General features: G+C 39.4%; 1 protein-coding gene and 1 non-coding gene across 2 annotated transcripts; one reads left to right on the forward strand and one right to left on the reverse strand.

Moving 5' to 3' along the window:
• Positions 1-594: 594 nt before the first annotated feature.
• Positions 595-18,568, reverse strand: Dnajb11 (DnaJ heat shock protein family (Hsp40) member B11). Its single transcript, XM_048347001.1, has 10 exons — positions 18,231-18,568; positions 14,570-14,726; positions 10,613-10,710; positions 8,327-8,459; positions 5,920-6,062; positions 4,925-5,007; positions 4,380-4,437; positions 2,339-2,450; positions 1,760-1,919; positions 595-1,046 (listed from the first exon to the last, which is right to left on the reverse strand). Exons 1-10 carry the CDS (start codon positions 18,296-18,298, stop codon positions 982-984), a joined length of 1,077 nt encoding a protein of 358 aa, XP_048202958.1. The 5' UTR covers positions 18,299-18,568; the 3' UTR covers positions 595-981.
• Positions 12,770-12,874, forward strand: LOC125352153. Its single transcript, XR_007211144.1, has one exon. It is a non-coding gene; the product is annotated as a U6 spliceosomal RNA (small nuclear RNA).
• Positions 18,569-19,846: the final 1,278 nt, after the last annotated feature.

A 19,846-nucleotide genomic window follows, 5' to 3' on the forward strand; every position in this document is an offset into this window, starting at 1 on the left:
ATTCCGTGGTTCCAAAACTGCATATAAACTGGGAGTTAGAATAAACTTGGCTGCAGTACTGAGTTTCAATCTCGAGATGCAAACCTCCCGTACCCCATCTTTGCCTCTTGTCTTTTTTCTCGTCTTGTGTTTTTCCTTTCCTTAATCCTCGCCACCCTCAGTTAGGATTCCCGTTCACTGCTGGCTGGCTCGGCAGGAATATAACTTGCAGTTCTTTTAAAATTCATTGCCTAGACCCAGTGGTAATCCTAGTTCCTAAAATAAACCCCAGACTTTCTAACTATGAGGTCAACTGAGATTACACTAAAAGTGCTTTCTAAACAGTTAGGTTTCCATATCAGACTTTATTGTTCCAAGGAAAATGAGAGAAAGGTTTTCTTTCTCAAGGACAATTAGATCTCTGTGCAAGTTTCATGCACGTACCCTGATCTCTAATCTATTCAGTGTCTTCCAGTGCTTTGTGAGGAAACATCACCTGTGTATAGTGGGCTCTGGACACTGGGTCGCATCATTATTTTGCATGCTGTCTACCTTGCTGGATGGGATGAGAATAGCCCAACTAATTAACAGGAGGAAAGAAACAGGAGTCAAGAATAAGAAAAAACAAACCAAGATGTATTTTAAAACAGATTTCTCCAGTTGGGATTTTGAATGAAATAGCTAACAATAAACTCCAACCATTTAAATCATTTCTTTTGCTCCTCAAGTCTTCTTGCAGCTTTCATCCTTGAAAGTCAGGCGGCAGCACCAGACATTAATCCCCAAGGGGAGAGGTATTAAGTAACCTTCGGTTGTTCATTCTTGTCTGAATGCAAATGGACACACGCTTAAGTCTTCTTACTCATGTCATGACAATCAACAGGAAAAAAGAATTTAAGCCAAACTTGCATATTGAAAATAAAAACAGAAACACACAAAAACCTCTGCAGATAATAAATATCGCTGATTCACTTATTTTCAACAAAGTCCAATTTTATTCACTCAGTATCCTTGCAGTCCATTGTACACCTTCTGCACGGGTCCTTGCTTCAGTAGCTGTCTGATACCTGAAAGAATAAATGACTACATTAACCAAATGGTGAATTCCCTGGACATGGTAAGGAGCATGTTTCACTGGGAGGCTCACAGAAGGCTTTCTGACTACCACAGGTCCAACTTAAACACCTTCACTGTAGAGCTCTCCACATCATCACATGCGTGCTATCTCCACACACACACAAGTGTATCCACATGATCTCTTGTCTCTTGCTATCAGGCCTCACATTCCCGACCCCCAGAGCCCTGGGGAATAAGAAGAAAATCAAAAGGGAAAGAAAAACTTTCAGCTATATCTTTTTGATTCTTTCTTTGGTCTCTTTTCAGTTGTGTACGAGTTTTACCACTTTCTTGCTTTTATGTAAAATCCCCAAGGGTTAACTCTTCTCAACCAGTCACCATAGTCATCTACCCCTAAGCCTCTAATCCATTAAATATTTTATTTTCCCTTTATTGTATAGTCCAGCTCATTTACTTTACTCCATACTCCCTAGGTTTCAAAGACCCACTCACCTAGCCTTCTGTGAACACAGGACAGCAGGATTTCTTTCTTTTTTTTTTTTTTATTCCTGCCCTTACAGAGAAAGACCAATCTGTTCCTATGGCTGGGTTCCACTAGTGCTTGGTGTTTCGGTGTCACTGAAGCGGATGTTTTTATTGCCATTTTGCACTTGCACACAATACAAATACAGACACATGCACACTCTGTCACAACACTCCATACCTTCTCTTGCCTCCTCTGTCAACTGTTCTTTTGGAAAATCCACATCAAAAGTGATTATTAAAGAGCCCTTGATATTGTTGTTGTCAAAATTGGGGAGGCCTTCCCCTTTCTTCCATAGCTTGGCCCCTGGCCTGGTAATCTTATCCCGGGAAATATGAACCTGAAAAGTAAAAGAGAAAAGTGCCAGAGAAGAGCTGACATGCTCGAAGTCCACCTCCGCCTCTGGTGATCACCAGTACATGGCGCCAAGGCCAGAGCTCACTAACGCAGAGAAGATCAAGGGCCAGGGAAGCAGCTTTACTACCAGAATCAAAGAAAGAAAGAGATTTTAGAAAACACTAATAAAAACAAACACAACCAAATTTCTCAAAAGTGATCTTTGCCAATGGAAACAGAGCAAGACTGTAAAGGGCAGTGTGATCAACTGCAGAACAGAAACAGTGGGGTGCGACTGCTGAGGAGAGAAGGCAGGAGGAGAGAAGAAAGGCGTCCTTCTGGTTCTAAGTGATTCAAGAGGTGGAAATCATCTAAAACCACTCATATGAAAGCTTTTCAAAGGAGGAAAATTGGTTCATTTACCTTGTGACCATCCAAATGCGTAATATCCATCTCAAAGCCAACCAGAGACTCAACTAGTGAGATTGTCACATTTGTGTACAAATCATCTCCTCTCCTTTCAAATATTCGGTGCCTAAAAACAGAACAAAGTATAAATTAGTAACTTCCATCTTTCTTCAGGAATGGCTCAAAAAGTTGTTAAAATCTTGGAAATCTACAAATACCAACTGGAGGCACTGGTGGCTCATCTATGTAATCCTAACAACTCAGGAGGCTGAGATCTGAGGACGGAGGTTTAAAGCCAGCCCAAGCAGAAAAGCCTGTGGAATTTTTATCTCTAACGAACCAGCAAAAAGCTGGAAGTGGAGGCATGGCTCAAGTGGTAGAGTGTAAGCCTTAAACAAAAAAGCTAAGATACACACACACATACACACACACACACACACACACACACACACACACACACACACCATTTGCTTATACAGTAAGCATTTATAAGACAAAATTTTGTGTATAGTACTATAAACTTGTTTATGTCTTACTAAATCGTTTTCTTAATGAACTTACTACCAGCCGAAACAATGAATGTAAGGAAAGTGATCGTCAATGAATTATGAAAAGAAAGACATCTGGCAGGAGGCTGGGAAGTGGGCATTAGGACCAGGTCTATGGAGGTTTCCTGAGTCCCTAAGGCCAGATGTGCTCAGGAGACTAAAGGTAAGTGAGTGAAAGGAAAAGGACAGAGGTGAGAGAATTTTTTTTCTTTGTTTTTCAGTCCTGGGCCTTGAACTCAGGGCCTAGGCACTGTCCCTGAGCTTCTTTTGCTCAAGGCACTCTACCACTTGAGCCACGTCTGTCCTTTTCTGTTTATGTGGTATTGAGGAATCAAATCCAGGGCTTCATGCAAGCTAAGCAAGCACTCTACCACTAAGTCACATTCCCAGCCCTATGAGAGAAAATCTTGGCAGACAAGGCCTTAGGAAGACACTAGGCTTATTTGGGGACCAGAACATGTTCCAGTTTCTCAGGGAAGTGATGAGGAAGATATGGTCCATAAAAAAAGCTGGAAAGCAAGGTGGGTTAACAAGGAGTATAAAGGAAGTTGAATACTGTCTAAATAAATTGTTTACAATGATGAAAACAGAACTTTGAAACTGTTTTGAGGAGGGAAAAAAGAGGCGGGGGGAATGAAAGAGGTGGTGAAATTACCAGGAATACATTGTAAACATATGCAGAAATGCAATGATAAAATCTTCCTCTGTGTGTGTGTGTGTGTGTGTGCGTGTACATATATATATACACACACGTGCCCGTGCCTTTTCCCTGGTATAGATACATATATATAGATACATCTGGATACAGATAGCTATATCTATCTATCTATCTATCTATCTATCTATCTATCTATCATCTATCTATCTATCTATCTATCTATCTCTATGATAGGGAAATGATCACAGGACATAAAGAGTATAATGAGGGGCAAGTCCTAGGCAAAGCCTACTTCTCAAACTTGGTATCTGATGCTTTTGCTCACTGTCTGAAGCCCTACCACCCGAGCCATGCCTCCAACCCTCTACTTCTCCATAATCCAGTAAGAACTCTGTTTCAGTGATTCTTTAAATGCAGAAGTGTCACTGGTTTCTAACTGGGAACAGGAGAGAAATAACAAGACAGCCTGATTTCAGGGCAAAGCTACTCTCTAAGCAGTACTTGCAGCTGATGGGAAGCCTATAAATGGAAACAATGCACCTGAATACTGCCAGTTAGCTAAAATTGCTGTTCTTCTTGATTTTCTATTCCAGTTTGCCCCTCTTTTCCAGCTCCTTTCATTTACTGACTCTTCCTGTCTAACATCTTTTGAATTCACAAGTCCTAAGTAAATAAATAACTGAGGCTCAATTCCAGAAACTCAAACTCTCAGTATCGTTGCCAAGTTAAAAATAATAGCTTATGACATGAAAAGAGAGGAAAAGGGTCCATGTGGGATGCATTATCTCTATACTCTGACTCATCTGAAAACCAGGGCTGAAGAGATTCCCTCTAAAATTTGCTTACTTACTTGACCACCTTGATTCGAAACCGTAAGTCTCCGGGCTCTCCGTCCACATGAGGCTCACCTGATCGGATCAGGTTAAAGAATATGAGAAGTCACATCAGTTAAGTGAAGACAACCTATCCTTCAGGCATAATAATAAAAAATGTGACCTATTTCTTAGACAAAGAATGTTTCACTGATTTCCCAAATCTCAAGTCTTAATGTTTATTTTCTTTTAGAGTTTTAGATTTAAGTCAAAAGATGAGGCCTGAGAACATTTTTATAGTGCCCTAAGTAGAGTTAAATATCTTCATTGCTTAGTGAGAGGCCCCTAAATTCTAACTTTTGGTTAAACTTATGCTACTTGATATTTTGGGCCATGATATTAAAAAGATGAACAGCAATGCTAATGAATTAGGTGATCAACCATATTGATCATAAACAATTTCTGTACTTTAAAACTGGCTAAAGGGTTTATTATATGGTCTTTAAGATATGAGAGGAGATACAAAAGTATTTATAAGTAAGCAGTAAACAGAGCTATGATAATAAAAACATCAGTATTTCACCTTCTCCAATAAAGGGGTACTCCATGCCATCTCGCACTCCAGGTTCTATTTCTACTTCCAGTGTTCGTTCTTCATTCACCAGTCTAAAACAAGGAGAATGAAAGAAAAAAATTAATAAAAATGAAGCAAGGCACCTATAATCTTAGTTGCATAAGAGGCTGAGATCTGGAGGATTAAGGTTTGAAGCCAGACTGTGCAGAAAAGTCTGTGAGACTCCACCAATTAACCACTGAAAAGCTGGGCTAAAAGTGTGGCCCAAGTGGTAGAGCACCAGCTGTGAGCAAGAAAACTGAGTTTGAGGCCCTGAGTTCAAGCTCAGTTTAAGAAAACAAACGGAAAACTAAATTAAACTCTACAGTTTTATTTTGTCAATTCTTTTTTTCTTAGAAGACTATGGAACGCTTTCATTTGACAAAGCAATTTGAGATGTTTACATCTATATATCAAAAGAGTTATAAAAACATGTAACATCAGTCAGGGGCTGGTGGCTCATGACTATAATCCTAGCTACTCAGGAGGCTGAGATCTGAAGATAATTGTTCGAAGCCAGCCCAGGCAGGAATGCTTGTGAGACTCTTATCTCCAATTGGATCACAGAAAAAATGGAAATGGCTCTGTGGCTCAAGTGGTAGAGAGATAGCCTTGAACAAAAGGAGCTCAGGAACAACACCCAGGCCCAGAGTTCAAGCCTCAGGACTAGGAAAAAAACATGTAAGATTGCTGAAATAGTCTAAGGGGGAAGAAAAAAACATTAACATTTGTCAGTTTCATTCAGAGATAAAAGGTACTGGTTGTCAGTTTATAAACATAAAAGAGGAATTTTATAAGAACTACTTTAGGAAAAAAACATAAAAATGCACATGCTTTTATGCTCTATTCTCAAGATCATAGTGGGAAAGAAGAGTTTGGTGGGTGGTGGGAAGGACTATAATTCTGCTAGACAAATGAGACATTCAGTGTTTCTTGGTAGACCCTCAATGGGCTGGTTTACTTACTTAACATTAGGGCACTCATCGCAGACCACTTCCTGGGTCATTTGGAAGCGTCCTGGGCCCAGCTGTGTGGTCCGCATCTCCTGCCGACAGTTGCATTTCCGTTTTCCAGGAGCCTGCCTGGCCACAGGCTTGTTTCTAACTACCTAAGAAGCACATAGCACAGCCTTTAGTTTCCTCCACCAATTAGGGTTTTGTATACGTGCCTAGTCTGGAACTTCCCCCTTCTCTGGAAAGCTGTTTCTCAGGAAAACCTGAAGCTGACATGATACTCTGAAGAATACAAATCATTCCCCAATCAGAAACAAAGCAATCATACTTCAGTGAGTCCAATTCCAAGGATGGTAAAGTGAAAAGAGAGGATGAGAAATGAGAAAATCAAGCGTGTGATATCAGCATTTCCAAGCTACAAATAAGTGCTACTGAGTTCAAACAGTTTGTGTAAATACTATCCCTTAACAAATGTGTGTTCAAAAATTGGTGTTCAAAATCTGCTGTGTGGTTGCCATCTAAACCCGTGATTAATCTAAGGAAAATACCTCCTTGTTTTAGGCAACTTGGTCTGGGAATGTTTTCCAGGAATACTGCCATTCAACACTTTTATATGCAGGAGACACAATGAACTTCTCTTTGTAGCTGATTACAATCTAATAATTGTTCCTTGTAAGTAAGTGAAATCAGTATGTATGAAGAAATACATTCCTGTTTTTGTCTTGTTATAGAAAAACAAGCTCATGTATCACAATGACACAAATGCTTGGAGAAAAACTCTTTGGGGAAAAGCTCCTTACAGCCTTCCAATAAATGAAAGCCCAGGCCAACAGAATAAATTGCAGCAATAATAACACTACAATCACAGCAAATACTTTCTACCACTTACTACCTGCCAAGCAGTGCTCTGAACACTATTATACATTTACATATATTTACATATTCATGTAATCCATCTAACCTTATGAGGTAGGTCTTGTATCTATTTACAGATGAAGTAGCAGCAGTACATAAAGGTTAGGTAAAATGAGGAGTGGTTTATGCTGAGGATAATAATAAAATGACAGACAGGCCTAGCAGAGCCAAGATTGAAAAGTAGGCAGTCTAGCTATAAAGTCCATTAAAGAACAACTAACCTCACCTTAAAATAGTTCAAATTTTTATTTCAAAATATCAACTATTTTTCTCATTTTAGAGCAGAATTTACTAAATAGACACAAAAACTAGATACATAGATTTGGTGACATTAAAACATACTTTTAGCTGGCTACAGTGGCTTACACATACCTATAATCCTAACTACTAGTTCAGAAAGATTACAGCCCAAGTAAAATGTTTGTGAGATCCTATTTCTCCAGTAAAAGCTGGGAAAGGTGTCAATCATCTGTCATTCCAGCCCTGCAGCAGGAAACATATAAATAGGAGGACTGTTATCCAGGCCAGGCCAGCCCAAGCACAGATGTAGGGTCTCTGAAAAATAAGGGCAAAAGGGTAGGGGTATGGGGTGTGGCTCAAGTGGTGGGATGCCTACCCAGCAAATACAAGCCACTGAGTTTAAACTCCAGTATTAAAAAAGAGTGAATATTTTTGTTCATTGAAATAAATTTTACATATAGTAAAAAGACAAGATAAAAACTAGTGGATATGTTTGTATTATTTCCAAGAAGAATTAGACGCATTCTTAGAAATTCAATAAGTACAAAGGACATGAATGGATATTTCAAATATGGCCAATAAAAATGAAAAGATGCTTATCCTAACTGGTAAAAAACACAGACTACAAGAAAATAATATTTTACACCTATCTGATGGGCAAACATTGAGAAGTATTCCAAATACCCTGTCAGTATCAAATCTAGTCTAATAAATGATTGGAAGTACACTCAATATGAAAAAAATATAGTATTCCCTTATAAAACACAAACTCTAGTTCTTATTCCAAACAATTCTACTCTTAAGTATATTCATCCAAGAGACATTCACATATACAGACAATAGGTACAAGAATGTTCATGGACAAGACTGGAATTTTTTATAAAAATCTTGGCTAAACCTGAATGCTCTCTGATGATTAACAGTAATGATTAAATTTTATTTGGCAGAATTATTACCAACAGTGAATGACAAAAGTAAGTCCCAAGAGATAATAAATAACAGACCATTTTCACAAACTCACACTACAAGTAAATAACATATCATTCAGGTATTTACATATATGTAACAAAATGACAAAAAAGAATAATGAAGACAGAATTGAGTCATGTCTGAAGGGAGGCAATTAATTAATCAATGAATCAATTAATTAATTAAATTCTATACAGCAGCCACTCCTGCTCTTCCTCTGAAAGACAAAGAAGAAATACTACAAACTTTAATATTTAGTCAAAAATATAAGTTCTGAAAATCAATATGAACTTACTTCCACAAAGTTTCCTGCATACACTTCTTCCAAAGTAACTTCTAGATCTACAATAATATCACTTCCTCTTGGAATATTTCTGTCTTGCTGGCGCGGAGTTCCTCCAAACATGAAACCAAAATCTCCAAAGAAGCTATAGAAAAGTGTAGATTCATCAGGAAAATAACTGAGTTTATTCCTCATAGTTATTTAGTTCTAATGTTGCTTCATTAATAAAACATTGCTTCCTACCAACAGATTGTGCAAAACTGAAAGACACTTATTTATTTATTTATTTATTTATTTTTGCCAGTCCTGGAGCCTGACCTCTGGGCCTGGGCACTGTGCCGGGGCTAGCACTCTATCACTTGAGCAACAGCACCACTTCTGGCTTTTTTCTGTGATTGTTTAGAGATAAGAGACTTTCCTGCCCTGGCTGGCTTTAAACCACAATCCTCAGATCTCAGCGTGGAATAGCTAGGATTATAGGTGTGAGCCACTAGTGCCCAGCTTGAAAGATATTTTTAATAAATTGGAGTCAAATATCATATACAATTTAAATTTTTACCATTTTCAAGTTTGTTTGTTTTGCCAGTCCTGAGGCTTGAATTCAGGGCCTGAGCACTGTCCCTGGCTTCTTTTTGCCCAAGGCTAGCACTCTGCCACTTGAGCCACAGTGCTACTTCTGGCTTTTTCTATATATGTGGCGCTGAACCTAGGGCTTCATGTATACGAGACAAGCACTCTACCGCTAGGCCACATTCCCAGCCCACCTTTAAATAATTGTAAAGGAGGATTTCAAATAAATAAATGTCAATTTATGTGTATGATGGACTTGGGTTATCTCTTGAACCTCTCTCTCCAACCCCATCCACCTCCCTCCCCCCATGTTACCCGGTTCCATTTTCACATATGAACATTGAGTATTATAACTGTTTGCTTACCATTTCTCTCACTATTCATTCATCCCCTTGTCATATACAATATTTCAAGTATATTGAAACTGCTTTGCCATAAACCACAAAAATTTCCTTTTTAGTAGAATATGGCCCACGTATATTGTACAGTACATACACACAGTATGTCAATAATGGACTCAAAACTTGCTCAATACTGACAAAATGCAGATCAGACAGAGTTAAAGAGTACAGTGTATATAAGCCTGTACAACACTGAACTTAATGGCTACAGCAATTTTAAGGATTAATTTTGGTCACACTATGTGAGTTCATTTAATGTACTCTTAACAAGTTAACCTTAGGAAGGAAGCTACTATTCTGTACAATTTAAAAAAAATTTTTTAGGTTTTTATGATACAGCCATGGCTGACCTTAAACTTCATGATCTTCCTAATGCAGCCTCCTGATTGCTGGGATTACAGGTGTGCCTCACTATGCTTGGCTCATTCTGCACAAAAGTCTTTATTTTAATAAACTGAAAAAGCATCAGCCTTAGTCAAACTGTATTCCTTATGGAAAAGTAAGGTCTAGCTTACTTAGAACTTTTGTTACCAAAGTAACAAAAGAATCACTTTGAGAATGATAAAAAACAGTAACTTTCAATTGTACAGGTATCCTAATTTTTGGTGTAAATGAGAAGTGCAGGTAACAGCACAATAATGATAACAACCATATACTTCCTTTTCACCAACCAACCCTAGCAAATGTATTGCTTACCCTTAGAAGCAAGGAGGAAGACAGGATCTATAGAATGGTGAACTTTCCTGATATCCCTACAAATCACTCCCAACAGTCAAGAAACACTCTTCTCCCATAGGTGAAAAGAGTCAAGTCCATCCTGGGACAAAGGGAAATAGCCTACACATGTTACTCTCACATCTTTAAAAATCCTGAAAGTCCACTCACTGAAAGTGACCCTCTAGCACTAAGTGGGAAAGCAAGTGTACGCAACAATGATTCTTCTTTTGGAAGTGCAAGTTCACAAAATCCTTTTAGGATCTGAGAAAAGAAATAAATTCTGTCCCCATAAAAATGCAAGTTTAAACTTTTTTTGTTTTCATAGCCTCAGATCTGAGTCCCAGATAAGATTTTCTAGTAAAATAATATTCAGATGTCAACAAAGAGGGGTGAAAAGTGTTTATTATTCCACTAGCTAGCACTCCAGGAAAGCTACAGGCAACAGGAGATAGAGAGCATCTACCCTAACTCCTTTCCCCAGTGGTAGTTATCAAAGAAAGAGTATTGAAGGAGTAGGAATTTCTCTGCTTACAAGAATAATTTTGCTCATTAAAGTCACTAAGCAGCCATCTGCAGACAATACTACTTTACAGACATGTAAATTACTTACTGTGAAAAAATGTCTCCATGGGAGCTCTGATGACCATCTTTTAGTCCTTCTTCACCGTAGGTATCATATTGTTTTCGTTTTTCACTATCTGATAGAACCTGGGGAAATAAGCAAGTGGATGAAGATCATTCTTGATAGCATTTAGTTAAGGCTTATTTATATTTACGTGTATTGAGAGGTTTTTGTTTTGTTTCCCCCATTCTGTGTCTAAAATTTCAGGAGAATATAGTTTCAATTATGTGTGGTGCTAAGGAATGTTTATCAGGTTTTAGTTAACAGACTTAAAAATTCTCTGGTGTAGTGCCTATTCCACAGCACTTGATTCTAACTTAAATGATCCAATTTCACCTAGTAATTTAAAAATCATACTTGAAAAGTATTAAGTATCCAAGTATCATACTTGGAAAGTCCCAACAAAGAAGTGAGATGGATTGCTCAGGTTTACTTTCTGGGCCTTTAATCCAGTGATTAGGCCATCTGGTGTCTCTACACTATAAATTAGGTTATTAATATGACCGATTGTGTGGCAGTGGCACTGTGGCTCAAGTGATAGAGTGCTTGCCTTGAGCACAAAGAGGCTTAGGAACAGCACCCAGGCCCTGAGTTCAAGCCCCAGGACTGGCAAAAAACAAAAACAAAAGCAATATGACCGACTGTCATTAGTGATAGAAGAATTAGATTAGGATAGCTTAAAAACAATCACACATGTTCATCTCATATCCTGCCCCGCATACATATATTAGGAGACTGGCAAGTAAAGGGGATAGGATGACAGGACCTCCAATAAGATCTGTACTGTTATACTTTTCCTACTCCTTTTATTCACATTTTGGTATATGGAGAAATTCATTTGTGGAAGATTGCTGCCTGTCTTAGTATTTGTTTTTATAAAGTGTATAATGTCCTGAGTTCAAATTATAGATAGATAAGCCAGCACAAGGGACCAAGACTATGACAATTGCTCAAGGTCAATTTCATTGATGAAAAACATTTTTTGAAGTTTTAATAGTTTTTTTTTTAGTTTTAATAGTTTTATAAAACATAATAATGGCCACATGCCATAGCTTATTAAAGCCACTCTGTCTGACACCAAAGACTATAAAGACAAAACTGGCTTCTGTGCTTCTTAAAATTTCCCTTCCACATGCAGAAACAACCAGCCAAAAGCTTCCCCTTTATTTACAGCCATGTGAAGTATATGCATACCTATATTTTTGAGAAATAAATGACTTTAAAGTCTTCCTTTGATGTATACACATTCCTAATTAGGCAAGATGGAAGGAAAAAGTCATTTCAGGCTAAAAGCAGAAGAGGCTTATTAACTTAGGAAAAGAAAGTGGGGATGGGAGAGGCAAATGACCCTCATCGACATATTTAAACAGAACACACTTTTGTGTCAGGGCCTGTTGATGTGTAAGGGAAGGGTCACAGCAATCATTTGCTGAGTCTTTGAGTATTCTTTGAGTATTCATGAGTATTCTTTTTTGTTGTGTGTATGTGTGCTGGTCCTGGGGCTTGAACTCAGAGCTCAAGGCTAGCGCTCTACCACCTGAGCTACAGCTCCACTTCTGGCTTTTTGGTGGTTAACTGGAGATAAAAGCTCAGACTTTCCTGCCCAAGCTGGCTTTGAACCACAATCCTCAGATCTCAGCCTCATGAGCAGCTACGATTACCGGCCTGAGCCACTAGCACCTGGCTATTTTATTTTATTTAACTCCTTATTTTTGCTTTTGAGACAGGTCTTTCGCAGTCTGGCCTCAAGTGACCCTTCTGCCACATACAATCTCCCAAGTAGCTGGGACTACAGACACATGCTACCGTACCCACCTGTTTACTTAGTTAGTTGGTCATGGTACCAACAGGCTCAGGACCTGGGGGCTATTCCTGATCTTTTGCAAAAACTCAAGGCTAGTGCTCTACCACTTTAACCCACAGCACCACTTCCCATTTTCTGGTGGTTAATTGGAGATATAAGAGTCTCACGGACTTTCCTGATGGCTTCCAACCATGATCCTCGGATCTCAGCCTCCTGATTAGCTAGGATTACAGGTATAAGCCACCAGTACCTGGCTTACCTGTTTCATTTTTAAAAGAAAAAAAATACTTAGTTGACTGGTCAACTAACATGTAAATTTTTAGCTAATTAAAATGCCAGCAGTGCTTGCCTCAGCAGTACATATATTAAAACTGGAATCATACAGAGGTTAGCATGACCCCTGTATAAGGATGACAGGCAAATCCTGACAAGTTCTGGCTATAAAGACAGAGAGAAGTTTATTATTTAATAAAACAAGCTAGCAGTTCAGTAGAGAAAACACATCTGTACTTGTAAAAAGCCTCTTTGGACTGCAGTGGGATCTGATTTGTGAACTTTCATTTACTTAAGGCAATCAAGTCTATATTGATATAAAGGGGAAAAAAAAAGATCTGAACTGGTGACCAGAAAAGTCAATTTCACAAGTGAGATACATAGCCTGCAAACGTGAAAGAACATACAGATTCCTAGCAAACAATGACACTAACCATAGGAAGCACAGCGTAAAATATAAAACCCATACAATCAACAAGAAAGAAACTGTTACCTCTAATTTAAGAGGGGCATAGGGCTAGTCGAGTGGCTCAAGTGGTGGAACACCTTCTGATCAAGTGAAAGGATCTGAGTGCAAACCCCAGTACCATTCCCTTACCCGCCCCCCCCCCCAAAGAACATCTGTGAGGGAGGCTGAGGGAGAGTGACGGAGGGGGTGAGTCTCATCAGTATACACTATGTATATATGGACATTTGCTAATAAAAAACATGAAAAGAAAAAAAAGCAGGGGGGGTCATCACTTTTTTCTAGTTTACTTAAGAATCCAGGTTCAGAATTTCTGTCCAATATATAGTATACCTGAAGGTATGGACAGAATGGTAACTTCAGGATTCTGGGTATGACACCGTTTCACACCAGTAGTTAACCTAGGTCTTGGCATCCTTTCCTTTTGTTCTTTGTACTACTAAACTATTTTACCAGCTTTGTTTCTAGCCTCCTCAAAATACAAGGATTTAAGCTTAAAATGTAAGAGTTTAGTTCTATGAAATTTAATCTTTTTGTCTTCTAGAAAAACATGCCTAGCTCTAGCATATTTCATGATGTATAATTATGAAGAATTACTATTATTAAAATAAATAATAAAATAAATAGGATTGTAAGAATTAAATGGGATCACATGTGCAAGTGCTTTGACCTATAGAAATTGTAAATTCAAATTATAGTTGTTGTTTGATTTGCATAAGGAAGACATTTAATTGAATTAGTTTACAATATCTGAGAATCTACATAAAAATCTATTCTTGTAGCCAGATGTTGGTGGCTCATGCCAGTAATTCTAGCTACTCAGGAGGCTGAGATCTGAAGATCATGGTTCCTAGTTTCCAACCTGAGATTTTAATTAGTTTACAATCTGAGAATCTACATAAAAATCTATTCTTGTAGCCAGATGTTGGTGGCTCATGCCAGTAATCCTAGCTACTCAGGAGGCTGAGATCTGAAGATCATGGTTCCAAGTTAGCCTAGGCCGGAAAATCCATGACACTCTTACCTATACTTCAAACCTCTCTTGAAAAAAATAAGTAATTGGGCAACAGGATCATATGGACATGTAAGTCTGCAATGCTCATTTAAGTTTTCATCATGTTTTTGGCTATTTATACCAAATTCTTGAAGTAATACTCACTAATTTACCTACTAGTAATCTAGTAATATTAATTCCATTCATCAGCTTTCAACATTAGTTCCTTTATTAAAATAATGTAAATATGAAAAATGATATGCATGTAGTATCTAGTACAATGTAGCAACAAGAATTATTGTTACTTTTATCAATTATCTTCTTTAAATAAAAGTGATCTGAAGGGAGTGTGTACACTGTATGCTTTTGTTCTGTATCCACGTCTTGTCTGTACTTTCCTCGACTCACCTCATAAGCAGCACCCAGATCCTGGAATTTCTCTTGGGCTTGTGGGTCATCAGGGTTTCGGTCAGGGTGAAGCTGCAGGGCTAGTTTTCTGTAGGCCTTTTTGATATCCTTAATGGAGGCACTGCGAGGCACCCCCAAGATCTTATAGAAATCTCGCCTGAGAATGGGAAAAAGCCTTCATTAGAGTTGAACTTCATAGTTTCAAAAGTGAAAGGGATTCTTCCCCTTTTATATTTCAGTCTATGCCTGAGCAAAGAAATACAAAAATGAAGGTGCATGTAACATATCCATGAACATATCAAAAAATTACTAAAAAAGGAAAACACATTTTGTTTTACATTGAAAAAAATCACAATAAGAGAATATATATTCTTTGCATTGAGAGCTTATTCAAAATAGTGTGGCATCCTTCTAGAATACCTTCCACTCAAGAAACTATTCTTGCCAGGTGCAGGTGGCTCACGCCTGTACTCCTAGCTACTCAGGAGGCTGAGTCTAAGGATCTCGGTTCAAAACTAGTCTGGGCAGGAAAGTCCGTGAGATTCTTAGAAAATCGAAAGTGGCACTGTGGCTCTAATGGTAGAGTGCTAGCCTTGAGATGAAGAGCTGAGGGACAGCACCCAGGACCAGAGTTTCAGACCCACAACCAACAACAACAACAACAAAAAAAAAAAAAAAAAAAGGAAGGAAAAAAATCATTCTTAGACCAGGAGCATGACTCAAGAGGTACAGTGCTTGCCTAACAAACTCAAAACCTTGGGTTTAAATCCCAAGTACTGTTTTAAAAAATGCTTACTTTATGGTTACATGTTATTTTCAAGCAATAATCATATAATCCACTCACACTCCCTCTTTGTTTCTAAAAGTCAAATAACAATCTCAAATGATAGTTTTCTTTATACAAAAGGAGTGTATCACATAAATGTCCTAACAGTAGAACTTTTGGAATATTAAAGATGGAGTGACTGAAGTTAACTTCAGAGGTTAAAAATGAATAGTGAAGCAAAATTCAAGCAGTAAGTGAGAGAAATATGTACATGAATGAATGGATTGTGGTGGGTTTTGTTTGCTTCTGAAAGAAGAAGGGAAAGTATCAACCTTGCATTCATTTCCAGTAAATATAGTAGTTTATTTAGATCAAGTTTTTACTATAGATAGTGTGGAAAACCCACTTGTAGGAACTGATAATGTCTCAGTAGCTGTGCATAGGCACAGGAATGAACCAGGAGACAAATAGAGGCCCAATGACCTCCTTTGCCAGAGACAATGCTGGAATAAAACTAATCTTAAAGTCTCTGCAAGAAGTGGTAGTGAGAAAATAGAATAAGACTATAATAAAATTTCAGGACAGAGACCATATGTAGTCATTGAAGAGAACAAATACGCACTAAATGAAATTCACAAGTAAGAACATTCATTTAAAAAAATTCTTTGCTGGGAGGTGGTGGTTCATACCTGTAAGCTACTCAGAAAGCTACAATATGAGGATCTCAGTTCAAAGCCAGCTTGAGCAGGAAAGTCTATGTAATAATCTTATCTCCAATTAACCAACAAAAAGCCATAGTAGAACTGTGGATCAAGTAGCAGGGTGATAGCCTCTAGAAAAAAAAAACTGAGGACATCTTTACCTGAGTTACTGTAACCCCTTTGTACATTACCTTTATAATAATTTTTAAACATAAACAAAAAACCCAAAAACCAGTTCTGTGTTCAAGCTCCAGTATTAGCACCCCCCACCCACCCAAGGGAGGGGGAACTATTCCTTTTTCCAGAGTAATTTTAGCTGTCTGAATTTATTCTGAAAATGTATACTTTCAGTACTGGGGAAGGGGAATGGAAAGTTACACAATAGAGGCACTAACTTAGTAGCAATGGTAATTTAAAAATATATTGGGTGGTGTTTGTTTTTGGTTCTTTTTTTGAGGGGCAGCAAAGGGAAGGTGCAGAAAGAAAGGAGAAAGAGTGAATAAATAAATGTTATACTGCTCAGTATATACAGTGGAACATAAACTATGTAACTTGTGAGCAGGGACAGGAATGGGAAACTGGAGAAAAACAAAGGACGAAGTGACATAGTCCAAAAAGAAATGTACTCATTACCTGACTTATAAAATGGTGACCCTTCTGTACAACACCTTCATAATGAAATTATACTTTTAAAAAATGGATTGGGAAATAAACACTGAGGTACCAACACTGAAGTGTTATACTGACAGAATATTTGAAACTTTATTTTATGAGCTTTTAGGAAGAAAATCATTCAATTATTTCATATATAAGGCTTGAAAATTATTTTTAAAACTCTGTGAAGTCTGGATATTTTTTAGATAGAAACTAGGTAGTAACAATACTGGCCAACTATATAGAGTGAGGCTTAAGTCACAAAAATGGCTAAGCAACAGCTCAGAAAAAAATATAGGAAAAAGACGGCTGACATAGCTCAGCATTACTGTTACTGTCCCCAAGATACTCCTTTATGAATAGCTGCAGTCTAAAGCAGCAATATTAAAATATTTATGTTGATGTTTTATTAAATACCATAGAGTACTTGTGGCTGAAAGTGTAAATACAAAACATAGTAGGAAAAACAAAGTATCTAGAAGATGTTAACGATTTAGAAATTTATGAGGAAAAAAGGACAACTTTAAGCTATCTGCAAAAAGCTCACACACACACACACCACCCACACACACCACTTTCAGGTACATAACATTTTAAAATTGTACCAGGAAGTGCCTTGCCTATTTACACCCATGAATTCTCAGAAACTGAGAACTACTATTTCTTTGTATCCCAAAACACAAGCCTGGTATACCACATCCTAGGTGAAGAGTATAAGATCATGAATTTATAGTCCGGTAGAATCCTCAAGGGTTGATCAGTTTCCACTCACCGAATAAAAGTGGGTAATAATATTGTTATTAAGCCCATATTAAAGATGAGAATTTACATGGGTCCTTCAAGGTTCCATGGCTCATAAAATGGGAATGGGAAGGTGAAAGGTGGAATCTTAGTTCACTTCCTGTTGGTGTACTGCTCTTCTCACTCCTACCATTAAGCTTTTTTCCAGAAGGTACCATGGAGAGAGACAGTGAGGCAGGACTACAGTTAGGATCAACAAAACAAGGAACTGGGAAGCACATGGGTTTTCTAACGGGTCAAGTTGTTCCCTCAGTCTCCATTTCTTTTAGTCCCAGCCTGGCTTCCTTACCGGCTCTCCTCGTTTGGTTTGACCATATAACCCACCCACTTTTAATGTGAGCCCCACGATGGTTCATTACGGGTTCGGTGATGCACTGTCCCCTTCTTCAAGCTCCTCAGGACAGAGATCCATCTCTACAATCAAAGATGTGACCGTGGCCTCATCCTTGGCCTGGCAATGAGGTGCCCCCATGTTCCTTCCCCAGAATTACGTGACACTCCTTCCGCTCACAGCTACCTTCTTGCTTCCAAACTCCCTCCAACCCTCAAATGTCGTGTTTAGCACTCTTCTGGGTCGGAAGTGTCAAACCCCGTCAGCCCACTACACCCTTCCTTTCCACGCCCCTCAGTCCGGCCAAGCCGCTCCCCCAACCTCCACCTCCCTCCACCATGACCGCCCACCTCCTTCCTAGAAAAGGCTGAACCTCAGGCCCCGTGCCCGCCGGTGCCTCCTCCTCACCCGGCGATCACGGTCCCGATGAGGTACAGCAGCAACAGGCAGAAGGTGCTCAGATTCTGCGGGGCCATGGTTCCTCGGCTGGACCGGGTCCTGTACACTCCTCACACTTTCCTCCGCCGCCGCGTCGGCTCGCCAGCCCACCCGGCCCAAAGAGGCCACCTCACGCCGGGGCTCTTCTTCTCGGTCCGCACAGAAACCTTGACTGCCCACTCCTCAGCCGGTCCACTTCCCGGGAGTCCCCGGTCCCCGTGAGAGAAGCCCCGAGCGAGCGAGGGCCAATCGCTGCTCCGGACATCACACGCGGCCGGCACCTGGGAGCCAATCAGCGCGGTACACTTCACCTCGCAGGCAGCCAGTTAGGCTGCAGAACTGCAGCCGCAGCTTCTGGCCAATGAGAAGAGGAGACGTCATAAAATAGCGCCGCCGCTGGAAGCCCCTCAACCGCGGCTCCAGCCGAATCCCAGAAAACTACGTAAAACGTGCCGGGGCGCGCCGAGCGCGGGAAAAACGCACCAAGCCCCACCTCTTTCCCGCCCCCTTGGAATTTTTAACCAATAAAAATACGCCTCTACCAGCACCAACCAATTACAGGAGGGAAAGGTTAGTTACAAGCTTGGAAATTCGGTGATACGCTCGCGGAATGCGCCTTCGTGGGGATTCGTGGTCTCCACGGGGTGGGAGTGGCCCTTAACTCGGCACTAATAGAATCTGGGGCGCATTGCTTAGGAGATCTTGTACCTTAATATTCCTACACGAAAAATTGTCGCGGTTTCGTAGACAAGAAGCCTGGTGCCTTACACGCAATCGTGGGACAGACCGACTTAAGTTCAGATTCGGCTTCCAGCTCGTAGCGGTGAGACACCCCGACCCCCAAGCTTGAGTCTTTTCTCTTAACAAAACGTAGGTATAGCATCTACTGACAGTGCCGTGGATTTTTAATGGGGGAAGTTCTGGAAATTGCCCGTCACAGTGGCACATAGTAATCTCATAGTGAATAAAAATTGTTGCTACAGCTACGAACAGAACTCCCTCTTTCCCCAGTTTTGCTCACCGTAGTTTACGCTCACCTAGTTACTTAGGCCAAAACCCTACTCTTCCTGAATTGCATTCCTTCACAACCTATCCAAATCTCTACCTATGCATTACAACTTAAATCTGTCCACTATATCTTGGTCTCTAGGCCAAGTCATGTTAGCTCTTAATTGGCAAAGGTATAACTGATCTCTTTGACTCTATCCCCCCCAACCCCTTCTTCCTTCTGAGCTTTTCGCCCAAGGCGAGCACTCTACCACTTTAGCTATATCACTTTCGGCCGGCCTTTTGCTGGTTAGTTGGAGATAAGAGTCTCACGGACTTTCCTGCCCCGCTGGCTTTGAACCGAGGCACTCAAATCTCATCTACTCGAGTAGCTAGGATTACTGGTTTGAGCCACTGGTGTCCGGCTCCATTTTTAATATCTTAATACATTTTAATATGCCCCCTTACATGTTTTTTTAAAAAAGAATATGTCAAATCATCTAATTTCCTGCTTTAAGTCTCAAATAAATTTTCATTGCTCTTAAACTAAAATGCCAAGACTATGCTGTTATAATTACAAAGCCTTATACTGATCTATG

Source organism: Perognathus longimembris, chromosome 5 (genome assembly GCF_023159225.1).
Source record: "Perognathus longimembris pacificus isolate PPM17 chromosome 5, ASM2315922v1, whole genome shotgun sequence".
NCBI lineage: Eukaryota > Metazoa > Chordata > Mammalia > Rodentia > Heteromyidae > Perognathus > Perognathus longimembris.

Excerpts from the sequence above, each read along its gene's own strand:
- Dnajb11 (XM_048347001.1), bottom strand. The coding sequence starts at position 18,298 with ATGGCCCCGCAGAATCTGAGCACCTTCTGCCTGTTGCTGCTGTACCTC. Across the intron at positions 10,711-14,569 it reads ATCTGGGTGCTGCTTATGAG|GTTCTATCAGATAGTGAAAA; the intron begins GTGAGTCGAGGA and ends TTATTTCCCCAG. Across the intron at positions 4,438-4,924 it reads GTACCCCTTTATTGGAGAAG|GTGAGCCTCATGTGGACGGA; the intron begins GTGAAATACTGA and ends TGATCCGATCAG.